The sequence below is a fragment of the Colias eurytheme genome, chromosome 5 (assembly GCF_061535395.1).
Source record: "Colias eurytheme isolate Ceu_HAF_F1 chromosome 5, ilColEury1 Martin Lab GWU primary, whole genome shotgun sequence".
Lineage (NCBI taxonomy): Eukaryota > Metazoa > Arthropoda > Insecta > Lepidoptera > Pieridae > Colias > Colias eurytheme.
In genome coordinates this window covers 49,927-65,182 of record NC_142984.1, presented here as the reverse complement: position 1 = coordinate 65,182, position 15,256 = coordinate 49,927, and the positions used below count along the sequence as shown (strand labels likewise).

General features: G+C 34.6%; 2 protein-coding genes across 2 annotated transcripts in view; one reads left to right on the top strand and one right to left on the bottom strand.

The window, feature by feature from the left end:
- Positions 1-6,734, bottom strand: part of Myo95E (Myosin 95E) — a 33,722-nt gene extending 26,988 nt beyond the window's left edge. Inside the window, exons 1-7 of the mRNA XM_090101645.1 lie at positions 6,524-6,734; positions 6,051-6,242; positions 4,661-4,776; positions 4,034-4,104; positions 3,517-3,686; positions 2,182-2,245; positions 2,092-2,105 (exon numbers count right to left, since the gene is read on the bottom strand). Of these exons, the coding sequence (XP_089957771.1) occupies positions 2,092-2,105; positions 2,182-2,245; positions 3,517-3,686; positions 4,034-4,104; positions 4,661-4,776; positions 6,051-6,167 (552 nt within the window). The 5' untranslated portion in view covers positions 6,168-6,242; positions 6,524-6,734. The remainder of the gene's footprint in view (positions 1-2,091; positions 2,106-2,181; positions 2,246-3,516; positions 3,687-4,033; positions 4,105-4,660; positions 4,777-6,050; positions 6,243-6,523) is intronic.
- A 2,308-nt stretch (positions 6,735-9,042) lies between these two features.
- Positions 9,043-11,956, top strand: LOC149908201 (ATP synthase mitochondrial F1 complex assembly factor 1). The gene is made up of 4 exons (XM_090101644.1): positions 9,043-9,483; positions 9,625-9,946; positions 10,229-10,324; positions 11,611-11,956. The coding sequence occupies exons 1-4, from the start codon at positions 9,233-9,235 to the stop codon at positions 11,776-11,778; spliced, it is 837 nt and encodes a 278-aa protein (XP_089957770.1). The 5' UTR covers positions 9,043-9,232; the 3' UTR covers positions 11,779-11,956.
- The last annotated feature ends 3,300 nt before the right edge of the window (positions 11,957-15,256 follow it).

The window sequence follows — 15,256 nt, the reverse complement described above, 5'->3', positions numbered from 1 at the left end:
ATTCTTCAATGTTTTTATTACCATGCTCGGAAAACGAAGTTAGTAAATCTATCCGTCACCTAAAAAATACAAACGCCGTCGGTTATGATGACATATCGACGCATATACTAAAATGGTGCAATAAAGAACTTACATATTATGTGCTGACCCATATCTTCTCTTATCTTTCTTATATATAAAAATGAATCGCAAAATGTGTTGGTAAGCGCATAACTCGAGAACGGCTGAACCGATTTCGATAATTCTTTTTTTATTAAGTATATTCCTTGAAGTACGAGGATGGTTCTTATGTAGAGAAAACGTAAACATGTACCACGGGCGAAGCCGGGGCGGACCGCTAGTAATTAATAAATCTTTTGACGAGGGAATATTTCCAGATAAACTGAAGCTATCGGTTGTAAAACCAATTTATAAAAAGGTGAGAAACAGGTAATGGACAACTATAGACCAATTATCCTCATCCTTACTATTGCAAAGCTATTTGAGAAACTGATGTATGTAAGAATTGAAAGCTTTCTAAAGAAATTCTCTATTATAAAAAAGGAACAAAATGGATTCCAAAAAGGCAAATCTACAACGCTTGCAGCCTTTTCACTTACGAAAGGTATTTTGGAGAGTATTGATAAACGTAAACCAGTGAGTGTAATATTCTTTGACATGTGTCGTGCTTTCGATTGTGTAGATCATGAATTACTTCTACACAAGTGTGAAATCTATGGTCTACGTGGTCCAGTCCTTGACTGGATCAGATCCTACCTCAGTAATCGCATGCAGTGTGTAGAAATTACCTATACAGATGATAAATCACAAAAAATACGGTAAAATCGCCATATCTCCACAATGAAATTTAGCACACATATAGAGGGTAACTTGGATTAACACATAGGATAGGTTTTATCCCGGAAATCCCACGGGAACAGGAACTATGCGGGTTTTCCTTTGAAAACGCGGGCGAAGCCGCGGGCGGAAATCTAGTATGACTATACAAAAAGTAATGAAATGGATGACATCTAATAATTTGACAATAAACATAAATAAAACAAAAATCATTAATTTTAGAAATTATGGCAATCAACCTAGACATCATAAAATATTTCATGAAGGAATTAAAATCGAACAAGTAGATGAAACAACTCTCCTAGGTATTGTTCTGGATGCTCACTGTAACTGGAAGAGCCACGTAAGTATCGTGTGCTCACGTATTAACAAATTCGGATTTGCATTGAGAAGGCTCAGGAGATTAGTAAATCAGCAAACCGCGATAACAGCATATCACGCATACGTCGCATCTATTCTAAGGTATGGCCTAATTTTATGGGGTAACTCCACTGATATCAATAGAGCTTTTATAGCTCAAAAAAAAATGTATTCGAGCTTTGTGTGATGTTGGGCCACTAGAGAGCTGTAGACCTCTTTTTAAAAAACTTAAAATCATGACCCTTGTTTCGTTATATTATATTTTTCAAATTGGTATTTTTGTTAAAAGTAATCCACATTGGTTTTTAAAAGCGAATGAATGTAGTCTTTTTCCGTCCCGAGACAAAGAAAAACTCATGTTACCGATGTGCAAAACTGCTTTATATCGCAAAAGCTGTCATTTTATGATTATTAAAATTTATAATGCCATACCAAAATTAATACGCGAATTACCAATTGCATTGTTTAATAAAAGACTAAAAAAATGGCTTATTGACGGAACATTTTATAATTTAAATGAGTTTTTCTCTACCCAGACATGAGAATTATTATTATCTAAATATCTATTTTCGGTTTATTATCATTATTTATTATTATATATTTTTTTTAAACGCTGACTTTTTAAAACTATGACATTAGAATAATTTAGACATCATTTTATTAGGTATTTAATCGAATTGGGACTACTACAATGTATTTTAATTAAGTCAAATTAATTTTCTAATGTATATATGTTATATATGTTATAAACTATACGATTGCATGCCAGTTCAGACTTCAGATGGCGAACACTGTTACGCAATACTTTGTAATACAAAACATCTAATGTACGTGTTCAAGCAATTAATAAATGAATTTGAATTTGAATTTGAATTTTTGTTATACGGTACTCACCTTTTCCAAAAGGTCTGCATGTTGAAAAAGATACGATATGTTATAACTTTATTTCGTTTCATGCGTATGAATAAATTTTAATATACTCACAGTGCGTCAGGTGTCCGCCGACGGGTTCGCCTTTGAAATCGAACTCTATGTCTAATAACTTGCCCTGAAATATTTATTCGTAGTGTATATTATATGTTACGGCTAAAGGTAGGTGAGAACATAAACTTAAGATTAGCCGGCTAAACTTAGGTTTATCTTCGACGAGGTGTTAATGTTAGTTTGTTCTATCTTTAGCCGGCTAAACTTAAGTGTAACCGCAGGCCCTTGGCTAAAAATGTAGAAGGAAATGGAAAAGGAAACAATGTAATAATGTTTACTATTTTGACACGAAATATGCTAGAACTGACTCGTTATTGTTTTACTTGCCCATTACAGACAGGTTTAAGTGTGAAATTCGACTCAGTAGGTTAGGTTAGGTTTGAACTGCAACCCTCACGCACGAGCCGAGCGAGCGAAGGCCGACCGACTCGCTATTGTTCTATTTGCCCATTACAGAAAGGTTTAAGTGTTAAAATCAAGCCATCCGCCGGCCCGGCGCGCCCATCGAGTACTTTTTTAGCCGTTCCGTTTCGGTTAATGTGCACATTAACCGGCTAAAGATGGAATATCACGACGCAAACAAATATGTTATCGAGCTTTAGCTGCTTCTTGAAGATAAACCTAAGTTTAACCGGCTAATCTTAAGTTTATGTTCACACCTACCTTTAGCCGTAACATTATATATTATTAAAAAACATCGCTCCTAATTTATAATATTATAGTTAAATAGGATAGGTTTGTACTTTTGCGAGGTACAAATTAATTAAAAAACGATTTCGGCATTAGCGAAAGCGAGTCACACGAGATACCTTTCCCTCGAGAACTCGTAAAGGCAGAATATTTTAATCTTAAAAGAGGCTGACAAGACCCAATTTTGTTAGAATTGAAGTTATTTGAGCAGTTTTTAAAGAAAATATATTTATTCTAGCCCATCAATTCATCATATTTCGAAGACTGTGGACGGACTCGATACATAATTGGACGAAATAGGTTCGATAGAAAATAATTGCAAAGATTGGTCTTAAAATCATCATTAAACGATTCTATGTCTTTATTTTTTTGACGTACGCGTCTGCAATTTATAACAACATATTCATACCTGAACCTCTAACGAGTCATATTTCGCATATGACCCACACTTTTCCTTAAATCACATATTTTCTTCTACGAACTGACCCCGCCCAGTAACAGTGATATTGCGCTCTCGTTTGCGCACACTGTCCAATCGTATGGGAGTAAACGAGAGCGCAATCACTGTTAAATTGGGTCTCGTCAGCCCCTTAAGTTATTCAATAGACTTTTTATGTTTTTCTAATAGACATTAGAAGAGCTCACGAAGCGGCTGGCGTTGTGGTTGCGCGCCGTGGCGGCGTTGCCGAAGGCCTCGAGCAGCGTGCCCGCGGCCGCCAGCGCGCCGCCGGCGGTCCCCCCCGCGCCGCCCCCCGCCACCACCGCGCACTGCAGGCACACGCGCGCCGCCTCCGTCTTGCCCGACCCGCTCTCGCCTGCCCCAAGGGACCCACCCGGAGAGTTTGTGCGTTACAGTGCTGGTTTTCAAGTTCGAATGTTGTGTCGGTGACCTATCTACACTAATTTTTTGCGGACCTCTTTCCGTCCGAGTGACGTTACCTATAACTTTTTTGTATTTTATTTCAGGTATGATGAGTGATGACTGATGTAAATGTCGACTGGCAAAGACGGAGATTATTGAAGTTTTAATTCATTTCAATCATATAATGAAAATGTGGACATTAATGAAAGCTATTAATTATTATATAACTTTATGAGAGATTTCTAGCTGTCCAGGTTGCAGACTACACATTCGCTTACATAAGTACATCGGTTTACTCACCTGTTATGACTATACACTGGTTCTCATTGCGATCTCGGACCCATCGGTATGCCGTGGCAGTTATTGCGTACCTACCGATATAAACTCAGTCTTTGATTTTATTTTTAATAATTAATCCTAAAAAAAATTATAAAGATAATAAAAATCATTATGAACTCAGAATTACAATACATATTTAATTGTGTGAATATTGTATGTATGTTTGTTTGGTTGGTAGCTAGCAGGTTTCACGATTTATTTGTTCAATCTTTCATTTATTCTGACCCAATTATGGGGTTCTGTACGCAAACGGCAAAATACGGAACCCTTATGGATTCGTCATCTCTGTCTATCTGTTTGTCTGTCCGGATGTCACAGCCACTTGTTAAAATAAATACAAAACCATAAATTTTGTTCACTTCCCCATCTTAGAAGTGAAAATATTACTTTTTTCTTTATTGTGACTGAAATGTGTCCCCCCCACTCCCACTGTAACTTTTTTAAAACGACGTAAATCGTTAAACGCAATTTACCTTTCATACTACAGATCCTTCATGGCCGAGTCCGACAAGGACTTGGCCGCTTTTATTTTAATTAAAATATGATAATACAATAATTATAGTAGGGTAGGGGTATGACAAAACTTACAGATGCGGAGGTAGCAAGTAGGGCGGACGCGCTAGGTACGTGCGCACGAGCTCGGCGGAGTACAGCGGCAGCGGCCGGCACGGGTTGACCGACACCAGCGCGTTACCCACATATGTCTGCAACCAACCAACATTGCCATGTCACCCCACATTACCTGATTTGGTCACTGTTAGTCAATAAATCTGATTGAATTCAACTATACCAATTTCTAATTTATATGGAAATTTAATTGTTAGGTATTTAAAAACCCTTTTTAGAACTATCCCTACTTAATATTATAAATACGAAAGTAACTCTGTATGTCTGTTACGCTTTCCCGCTTAAACCTCTCAACCGATTTTGATGAAATTTGGCACAGACAATCTTTAGACCCTGAGAAAGAACATAGGCTACCTTTTATCAAAACACCACACGGGCGAAGCCACGGGTGGAAGCTAGTAAGCAAATATATACAACAGCAACCCAATACAATATTTAAGATTTGATTACTTCGATCTAAGTATACTTTTAAACTAAATGTAAAGCCTAATATTAATTGAAAGTTAACAATGCTTCAATTTAACAACACTAGATATTGCAAGATAAACTTGCAAGGTGCGCTGAAACCAAAACCATCTTTTTAAGCTCTTATTTACCTGACTGTGACAGAACAAGGTTAATGTTTTATTCATTCAATATTTAAGTGATGAACTAGTTTATTCTGTCTTTACCTTTAATTTCTGAGTAATGAAAGACTTTAGTATGAGTGCCAACTTTCAAGTAATCATATAAGTCTAGCAATTTCTGAGCACATAGGCTGTTACAAGTGATCCTATTAGGACTAGGTTTTTTTGTATGCACATTAGAAGGTAAGATGTTACTCAAAAAAATCTTAGGTTAAAAAAATGTCACAACTGATAGTAAAAATGTATCCCATTTATAAAGAAGTTGGGTCGCAAGGTTTCACCCACTTAAATTAGTTTTTCCTTTGAATGTTGTACACTACTCCGTGAGTAATGCTGTTTTACTTAACACAAACGTGTTAATGTGTTAATTTATGATTTTTAGTTAATTTATTTTAGACAAATTAATATAAATGGGTTTGATTAAATGTTTTTACATTCCATGTGGAGTGTGTTGTTTGAGGCAAGCATGTTTTATTTTAAAGTTTATCTTTTATATTATTCTAATGTATTTAACTATTAATATTTGACTCCTAATTTCAAGCGACATGTAAGCTCTTCTGTAGAAGTATTTACAAGTGATAAAACTAAATTTAATTATTATCAATATGAAAAACAAAAATCGTGCTTTAAGGCTTATAACAATAATAATTGGCTATTTGTCACTTGTAATAGTTGTTAAATTAGTATATTAGGATGCAACTAAATGAAGATGCTACATTACTGACATATATGATGTCCCTTTTATAGCGGACATGCAGGTTGTGCAGGAAAGAGTCCTCGGTGAGTGGTGCCAGCAGCACGGCGTCAGCGAGGCCAGCGGACGCCGCCTCGGGCTCCGCCATGGCCCCGCGCCCCTTCTCACCGTGTACACAAAATAAGCTTTTGCATCATTCGTAGCATATTTCTAACTTGTGATACTGAAATTAAATAAATCAAGCAAAATCCGATATATCGTACAATTATTAATAGTATTAACTAATAAAATAAAACTAAGGTAGGTATAAAATGGTATAAATTAACTCAAATCGATCAATAATTATTATTTGTCCTATTATCTGAAATTGATATTTCATTTAGTCTATTTTTTATTTTTATTTTGTAATAGCTAAATAAATCTTGTTACAGCCCCACTAGAGCCTATGACCTATTCTAAGGAATTTGTGTTTTATTTGCGGTCCCAAATATTCTAAAAGCTTACCTTTTCATAAAAATATGTTTTAGTAATTGAAGTGTTTCTATTTAAAGGTAAACACCAATATCATTGCATTATATTTTCATATCGCATGTTGTATTTCAATATTCATTATTCATCACAATATTCATTTTCAATCAGATATCATAGACGGCAGGTATATGAGCTCTTTCGAAACGTCACTGTAACGTCAATTGTCACCGATTGTCACCGATTGTCATAGCAAGCAGCTGATGAGATCCAGCTTACCATACACAAAAATAGTGCTACACGGAACTAAGGGCGTATTCAGAAAGAAAGCTTGAAACTTATAAGCGCTTATCGGCGCTTGTCATGTTAATATATTTTCCTGTCAGTGCTGTCAACCCGCGCAGGAAAATATATGAACATGACAAGCGCCGATAAGCGCTTATAAGTTTCAAGCTTTCTCTCTGAATACTCCCAAACGTAGTGATTATCCCCGTTTTCCAATTACAGCACTAGAGCGCATTATGCGGCATAATGCTTAACGTTGAATGTTCCAACTACAGCAACGCTTCGCACAATCGAGCACTAGAAAAAGTAATGCGCGTGAATTGATGCGTGCAATCGATTTATCGTTAGTAATTATTAATTGTTGGAAAAAAATTTAAAGCTTTCGTTTCATTGTAGTTTTTTCGAAATAATCAAAGTTAATTCAAATTATGTTAAAAAAATAAATATAAGTATGGATGAAGGTACAAACATTGAAAAAAATGTTAATGAAATAATCAAAATCCAAATTACTTAAAATAACCGTAAATATTTTTCAACCAATTATTATGTATACCACTTTATTAACACATTAATGAGGTTATTGCTCACTCTATGAATATTTTTTTTTTCAACACTGAACTTAGCGCAACCTGCTGGTGCGTTTCATGTTCCAATTAAGCATCAGCATAATTCGGCATTGTGTGGCACTGAGTCGCATTATGCTCTGTAATTGGAAAACAGCCTATATTATCCTCTTTGCACGGAACTTTCGATACGTGGCAATATTTGGAACTAATGCCGGCACATGTACGTGTTTATCAGTATGACCCTAGATCATTAAGTAATGGATAACACTCGCAGGCGTTTCCCCTTTTGCCGAGGTATAAGATTATTCGAATCGAAAAATCTTATGCTTTCATAAAAACTACTTGCGTAATCGATTACAAACACTGCGTATTCGTAAAACATCGAAAGGACGTCTGCGAGTGCTCCGCTAAAAATGCCGTTTTGTACTGTCAAGTCTTGCAGAAGCAATTCAAACATGTCGATTATTAAAAAAGATGGAATAACCTTTCATTTGTGTATATTTTTTTATTTTTTTATACGTATACATATATTTCTAATTAAATGCAATTTCTAATAATCGTCGATGTATCGTTTAGCGATATGATCAAGACAAATAATCGAGTCATGTTTACTCGATCATTGATGCGGCCCCACGAGACTATCATGGAAAGAAAATATACAAATTTAATCTTTATGAACTAAGAGATAAAGTTGAATTTAAAACGCGATAATGAACCGCATTCCTTACGAGACTCTCTTGTAAAGAAATACAAATTTAATCTTTATGACCTAAGTGATAAAGTTGAATTTAGAACGCGATATTGAACCGCACTCCCCACGAGACTATCTTGGAATGAAATGCAAATTTTATCTTTATGAACTTAGTGATCGAGTTGAATTTAAAAACTCGTCGCATAAAAGGTCGTAAATTTTTACGACTTTCGTGACACAAATTATTTTTGTGAATGTGTGATTGTCTGTCAATTGTTTGTCAAATTCGACTCAGTAGGTTAGGTTCGAAGTGTGACCCCCCCATGCACGAGCCGAGCGAGCGAAGCGAGCGTGCCGCGGCAACAACGACTAAAACATAAACAAAAACTTGGTAATAGATAGATGATAATTATATATAATTTTGTTTACTAGGGACAACCCTGACATTCTTTGAAAATCTATATCTCATAATAACTTCGTGGCTAGAATGTGGTATTTTTGTCACATGTAGAACTCAGTTCAAGGTTTCTTTTGGTACTAAACAGAGCTTCTACAGCTATCGCCTGCATATAATATAAAAAAATAAAAACGAAAATCAGTAAAAATTACAATACTTTCGCCTCTATCGACAATATCGAAAATTTCAAAAAGGGATAATTTGCGCCTTTAATCACTTCATATATTAATATATGAAGTGATTAAAGGCGTTGCTAATAGCAACATAATAAATTATCTAGTGTATCTATTTTTTTATACGAATTTATTTAGCTCAGTCGGCCGCGAAAATTCCAATATTTTAAATGAATTTTTACATTCGGTCGCCGCCCGCCCTCAAGGCCCGCGATAGAAGCTATGCAAAAGGTTAAGAGGCCTTCATCCAGCAGTGGACGAACAAAGGCTGGTAATGATGATGATGATGATGAATAGCTTAAACTAATTTTTTTTTTGCGGGGGCCAGTTTGGCGAGCCGGTTGAGACTTATGTCATTGTCAAACGTCACTAGTCAGTACTCAGATGACAACTTGTCAATTGTCACGAGGGTCGAGGGAGAAAAACGAGAGAAAAACCGTGCTCACTGCTCTCACTTCTCAGCGGATGATGAATGACGATCATTTATAATGTTTATATAATAATTTTTGATTTGGTGTAATTTGCCTAACATTCTTAAATAGTAACTTTTTCAAAAAACCTTCAAGCGCTGTAATGGCAATCTGTCTGAAGCGGTTGCCAAATTATATTTATAAAATCGCGAGTACTAAAAATATAATGACGACGGCTAGCAAGTGTGAAAAGGCTATGGAAAATTTACAAAATAACCCTTACTTTGAAAAGTATGCTGAGCGCATTGCATCTTTGCAGAAAACTTCTCCTGAAGAGTTTTTGAAGAGACTTGAAGAGCAAGAAAAAAGTCGAGAGCAAGAGAAAAAAAAGAAATTTGCTTCAGTGGACACTAGGTACATATTCAATATAATAATATATTCATTAATTATGAAGCTAAGCATACAATAATAATGCATAAGAACATGCATTATTATTGTACAAATCACTATAATATTATGTGATGTCAACTCAAATTGATCAATTTTACTTTTCAGACAGTATTCATCAGTTTTAAATCCCAAAAAAGATGTTAATGATAAATTGGCAGTAGAAGATAAAAAGCTGGATGAAATTTTCAAAATCAATCTTGTTCAAGATAAAGATGCCTCTGAAATTAAACTAATTTGGGAAGAGTATCATAAAAATAAAGAAGTTATATCTGCTACAATTCCTTCACCATTGTATCGGGAAATCAAAGAGAGAATGACTGAAAACCCAACTTTCCTCTTTCCCTTGCCAAGAGAACAAGGTTACGAATTTATCATGTGTCAGAGCTATGGACACGCAGTTCATTTCACTCCCCTCTTAGCATTTCAGGTTAGTTTTGTGATATCTTGATCATAGTATTAATCTATATATTCTATACCAATCATAAAATTGGTGTGTCTGTTTTAAATTTTGATATAAAATATAATAATTATATATAAAAAAAAAATTATTACTTAATGCATATGGGATATATACACTGTACATATACCAAGATAGTAATTTTTATAATTTTTGTTTGTATGTTTGTTCTGGCTAATTTCAGAAATGCGGGAGAAACCGCAGCTAGTCTAAAATATAATTGTAGTTTAATATTTTATCTTCAACTTACAGGTACATAAAGAGAATGCTCCAGAATGCCTGACTATGTTTCACTACATAGAGCTGGAAGATAAGGGTATTGTTTTGATGCGGGGCGAATATGATAAGGTAAAATATATTATATACATTTTCATTCTACCAGCTGACCCATACTCATTTTGCTGCATGTCAAAGAATATTGCTATTTCACATTAAATCTTACCCATGTTATGGAGGAATAATGTTTCATATAAAAGTTTTGTACCTAAATGTTTCATTTACAACCATAGAAATCTAAATAACAAGACATTAGAAGTCACAAGCACATGTGACCGTGTCACCACTCAGGTGACTCTCAAGCCACCAGTGTGTTCATTGCTCTAGAGACGTGTGAGTAAACATGGTGTGTTTTAGCTTTTCCCATTGCAGAAATTCTTCCACAAATTCTAATTATACTAATATAGTAATAACATTTCATCGGTAAATATTTTTTTATAGAAATTTAAAAATTACAAGTAATATGAATGTCACCATAGAAATAAAATAACAATGAATGACACAGTCGACCGTTATTATTATCACGTTTAACACAAATTTCAACCTTATTTCTATGTGTTTTGGTTCAAAGATACATCTATTGAAAATTAACGCCCTCTGTTGTAGAAAAGCCGAATTTTTTCGTATTTGTATTTTTCTGAAACTAAACATCTTGTGTACCTAGGGATGTTATCTAAAATAAACAAAATCGTGTGTTTGGGTACATATTAAAATGCTGAATTAATTTTTTAAGTTAGTTTTCACTGAAATGAAGCTATCCAATAAAAGGCATAGTTTACTTGTGTATACTGTTTAACTATCGGTTTAAATGTGTGTGTTTTGGCGACCGTGGTTTCTATACTAATTATGACATTATAGCAGTTCTAGTGTCTTGTTATTTAGATTTCTATGTTTACAATGCATTTACTCACACTCACATCTTGGTTAGGAATAATAATGCAAAACAAAATGTTACAAAATGTTAATTTTCATGCGGGTATGTCTTAAGGGTGCGTATAAAGCAAAATTACCAATCTTCTATTAGATGATACGTGTAATATTCAAGACCAAATCTAAAAAATAAAATATATATCAAACTAGATGATATGTTCAACGATTCTGTTTAATCAAAAACATAAAATATTAAAATTTACTCGACAAAAAAAAATCACCAAGTTAGCTCTAATTTTCACACTTTTACGTTTTCGAAGATTGGTAATTTTGCTTTATACGCATCCTTAAGAAACGCGGGTTAGCTGCGGGCTGAAAGCTATTAATAAAATGAAAATAAAAACCAAGATTTTTTTAAAGTTTTTTTCTTGTCATTGATAATAACGACATCTGTTGTAATTGTCTTATTATTTACTTTCTGTCCTCAGAATGTGCTAAATGGTAAAGAAGCTCAGTGTCTAGCAAATCAGTTCCAGATGTACTATAATGGAAGAGATGAGGAAAAGCTGCAACTGTTACACTCCTTTACTAAATCTCCACACTCATTCAAGCATATGGACCTCATCACTCAATTAGAAAATATTACTTTGGTTTAATCATTAGCATAGATAGGTACTGCATTGTTTTGTCTTGTATAAATTTATATAATACTAGCGGTCCGCCCCGGCTTCGCCCGTGGTACATACATATTTACGTTTTCTCTACGTAAAAACCATCCTCGTACTTAAAGGAATATAATAATAAAAGAATTATCGAAATCGGTTCAGCCGTTCTCGAGTTTGTGGAGGTAGGAAGGTGGAATTCATCATTTCAAGAGATCACAAATTTTTCAAAATTAAATTAAAAGGAAAGTCAACGACAGTTAGCATCGACCGCCTGAAGCCAGCCTATTTACTGTCGTCTTCTCCCGAAATCCTTCCTTCTCCCGCTCTTCCACCTCCCGATCCTCCCCTACCTCTTCCCAGTGCTCCTGTGGCATATACCACTCGCTCTGGGAGGAGAGTTCACTTTCCAGACTTTTATCGCCCTTAACCCGGTCTCTGGAGGGGTGTGATGTGGCTAACACACGATATTTTAGTGTATGTATTTTATCATACGTATATATTACACACAACAAGTATTTAAATATTTTATTTCATATTTATATTCGTATTTAATTATAACACTAAACATTCATTACACAAAACACAAAAAATACAGACATGCATTACACTCATACAAAATAATTATAATATTTATTATTTTATGACGGAGTCGCGGTATTCGCGTAGTATGCGTGCCGCGACGAAATTATCACGGTCCCAGCGGGTAGATCGGAATATTTCTTCAAGTTTCTTCACAATTGTAAAATTAACAGTTCGATCTTAGTTACCGAATGCGCATCTAGTCAGTGTCTTTTTTGTTCTTGTATTTTCATGCCCAAAGTGTTGCTTGTATCTGATAATTGTCTCTCTCCTTCTGTGCGGAGATAATAAACGTTAAAACTGTGAGTGTGTGGTTATTTGTGCATCACCCAAAGGTACTGTACCTAGTGTAATTAATATCCATTATCACGCACCCCACAAGTTATGCGCTTACCAACACATTTTGCGATTCATTTTTATATATAAAGATGTGCATACCATTTATGGAGAAAGGAGTAAAAAATTATGAATTTAGTTTTGTCCTCATGAATGGGATCTTTAATATATAAGAACTGTTGAAACAACATACCATACCTCCTTGTTTTATTTTATTTAATTAACTTATAATAGAGAAATAAGTTAGGTATTAGCATGTATTAGTGACTGAAACATTCCTAAATCGTTATCGGATGTCGAGGTGAGAGGTGTAAATTTTTTTGTTGTTAGCTATTGTCATATGGAACCTATAGTAGAGCCATTTTAATAGGCAACATTTGACAGTTCAACAAAATTCAAAAACGTAACTTAGTAACAAGTAACAACGGCATAGAATAATATGTTATTTCGTTTTGTTAGAACTTCACATTTGTTTAACTTTTTTCAATTACAATTACATATCTTTTTAATAAATAATAATAAATAAATAATAATAACTTTATTGACATAAATAAATAGGTACAGCTTAAATATGAATCCATAGGCTCCTGAATTAGTTAAATACTGTGTCTCAGGAGCTAATGCTTGGATAAAACTTATTCGTCGAATAATGTATAAAACTACCATTTTAAAAACGTAGGTATTCTACCGTACACATTCTAATTGCCCGTATTTGACAGTTTACGTGACATTTTAATATTATCGTGTAATACTTTATTGGACGGATAAGTTTTATCCAAGCATTGAAAAATCGACCCTAAATATAAAAGAAAGTCGTGTTAGTTACTCCACTTATAATTCAAGAACGGCTGAACCGATTTAGCTGATAATTGGCAGGGAGGTAGTTTAGAGCCAGGAGAAGGACATAGGATACTAAATCGCCACGGGCGAAGCCGGGGCGGACCACTAGTTTGTAATAATAATGACCGATACGAGTAATTTTAATAATGGATTTTAGTTTTTACTAATAAACCCTTCTAAACATAATATTTATTTATTATTTAATTATTTATTGCACACACAAAAGATATAGAGACACATAAAGTACAACTAATAGGAAAATAATTATCGCTAGGTAGCGATCTCTTCCAGGCCACCGTATGTATTATGTAAGGAGAGACGTTGTTTAGTATACAATTTCTGATTTAAAAAACTGACGTCGCTAAAATAATGTGTCAGTTACATTGAGCTATTATACTAATATATATATATATTATACTACGTATAGAGGAGTCAGGAGACACGGGAGACACCACGAACAAAATCTGTGCTGCACACAGATACTAGATCTGTGGTGCTGCAAGCGCGGCGGCGCGGGGCGGCTTGTGAGTCAGATTAAGCGATGTCATCGACTCACCGATATAGAGGCGAAACTTTGTAAATATTTTGCTTATTACTTATCAATTTAAGAACAATCAATGTTACAAAAAAAATAATTAATCTAATAAATAATAAAAAAAACCGGCCAAGTGCGAGTCGGGCTCGCGCACAAAGGGTTCCGTAGCAGCAAATATAATAAATTACAGTTAAATCAACCTATCTCAAAAACTATAAGAGATACTTTGATCAAACCAAAAATCGTTGAAAGAGTTAATTAGCATGCATCACCTCTATTTTTTTTAGAATTTTATACCCCGTAGTTATAAAAATAGAGGGGGGGGGACATACTTTTTACGACTTTGAGAGCTGATATCTCAAAAACCGTTCACTTTAAGAAAAATGTTTTTTAGAAAACTTTATATCATTTTAAAAGACCTTTCCATTGATACCCCACACGGGTATGTACATCGAAAAAAAAAATTTCATCCCTCAGTTACATGTATGGGGGGCCCCACCCCCAATTCTTTTTTTTACTATTTAGTGTCATATTTTTGTAGCGGTTCATACAACACATATTCCCATCAAATTTCATCACTGTAGTACTTATAGTTTCCGAGTAAATCGGCTGTGACAGACGGACAGACGGACAGACGGACATGACGAAACTATAAGGGTTCCGTTTTTGCCATTTTGGCTACGGAACCCTAAAAAATGTTGTGTGATTTTATGAAACCACCGTAAAAGTGAAACTGTTCGAACGGTTCCGAACACTGCTTTGTGTAGCGCATGTCGCGTGACGGTCGGCTGCCGAGTAGATATACCTACTCGGCAGCCGCGATACACGCGACATGCGCTACACAGACCAAAAAGTTTGAGACGATGTAATAAAAGTTTCACTTTAAAATTATTACATAATAAACTTATCATTTAAAAACTTTTCAATCAAAACCAATCAATGTAACAAAAATAAAATTGATACATAGGTAATTTATTTTCATCTTTCATGATTTAACTTTTTTTCAAATAATATCCACAGTACAATATTTAAAAGTGTAAAATTATTTTTTTCCACTATAAAAATTTACGTCATCTAATATTATAGGTAAACCAGAATCTGATGGCAAATAGGCAAATCAAAATTTTGAGTGTGCAACCCTAGGAAAAATGGACTGAACGATCTTGATACTGCTTATTT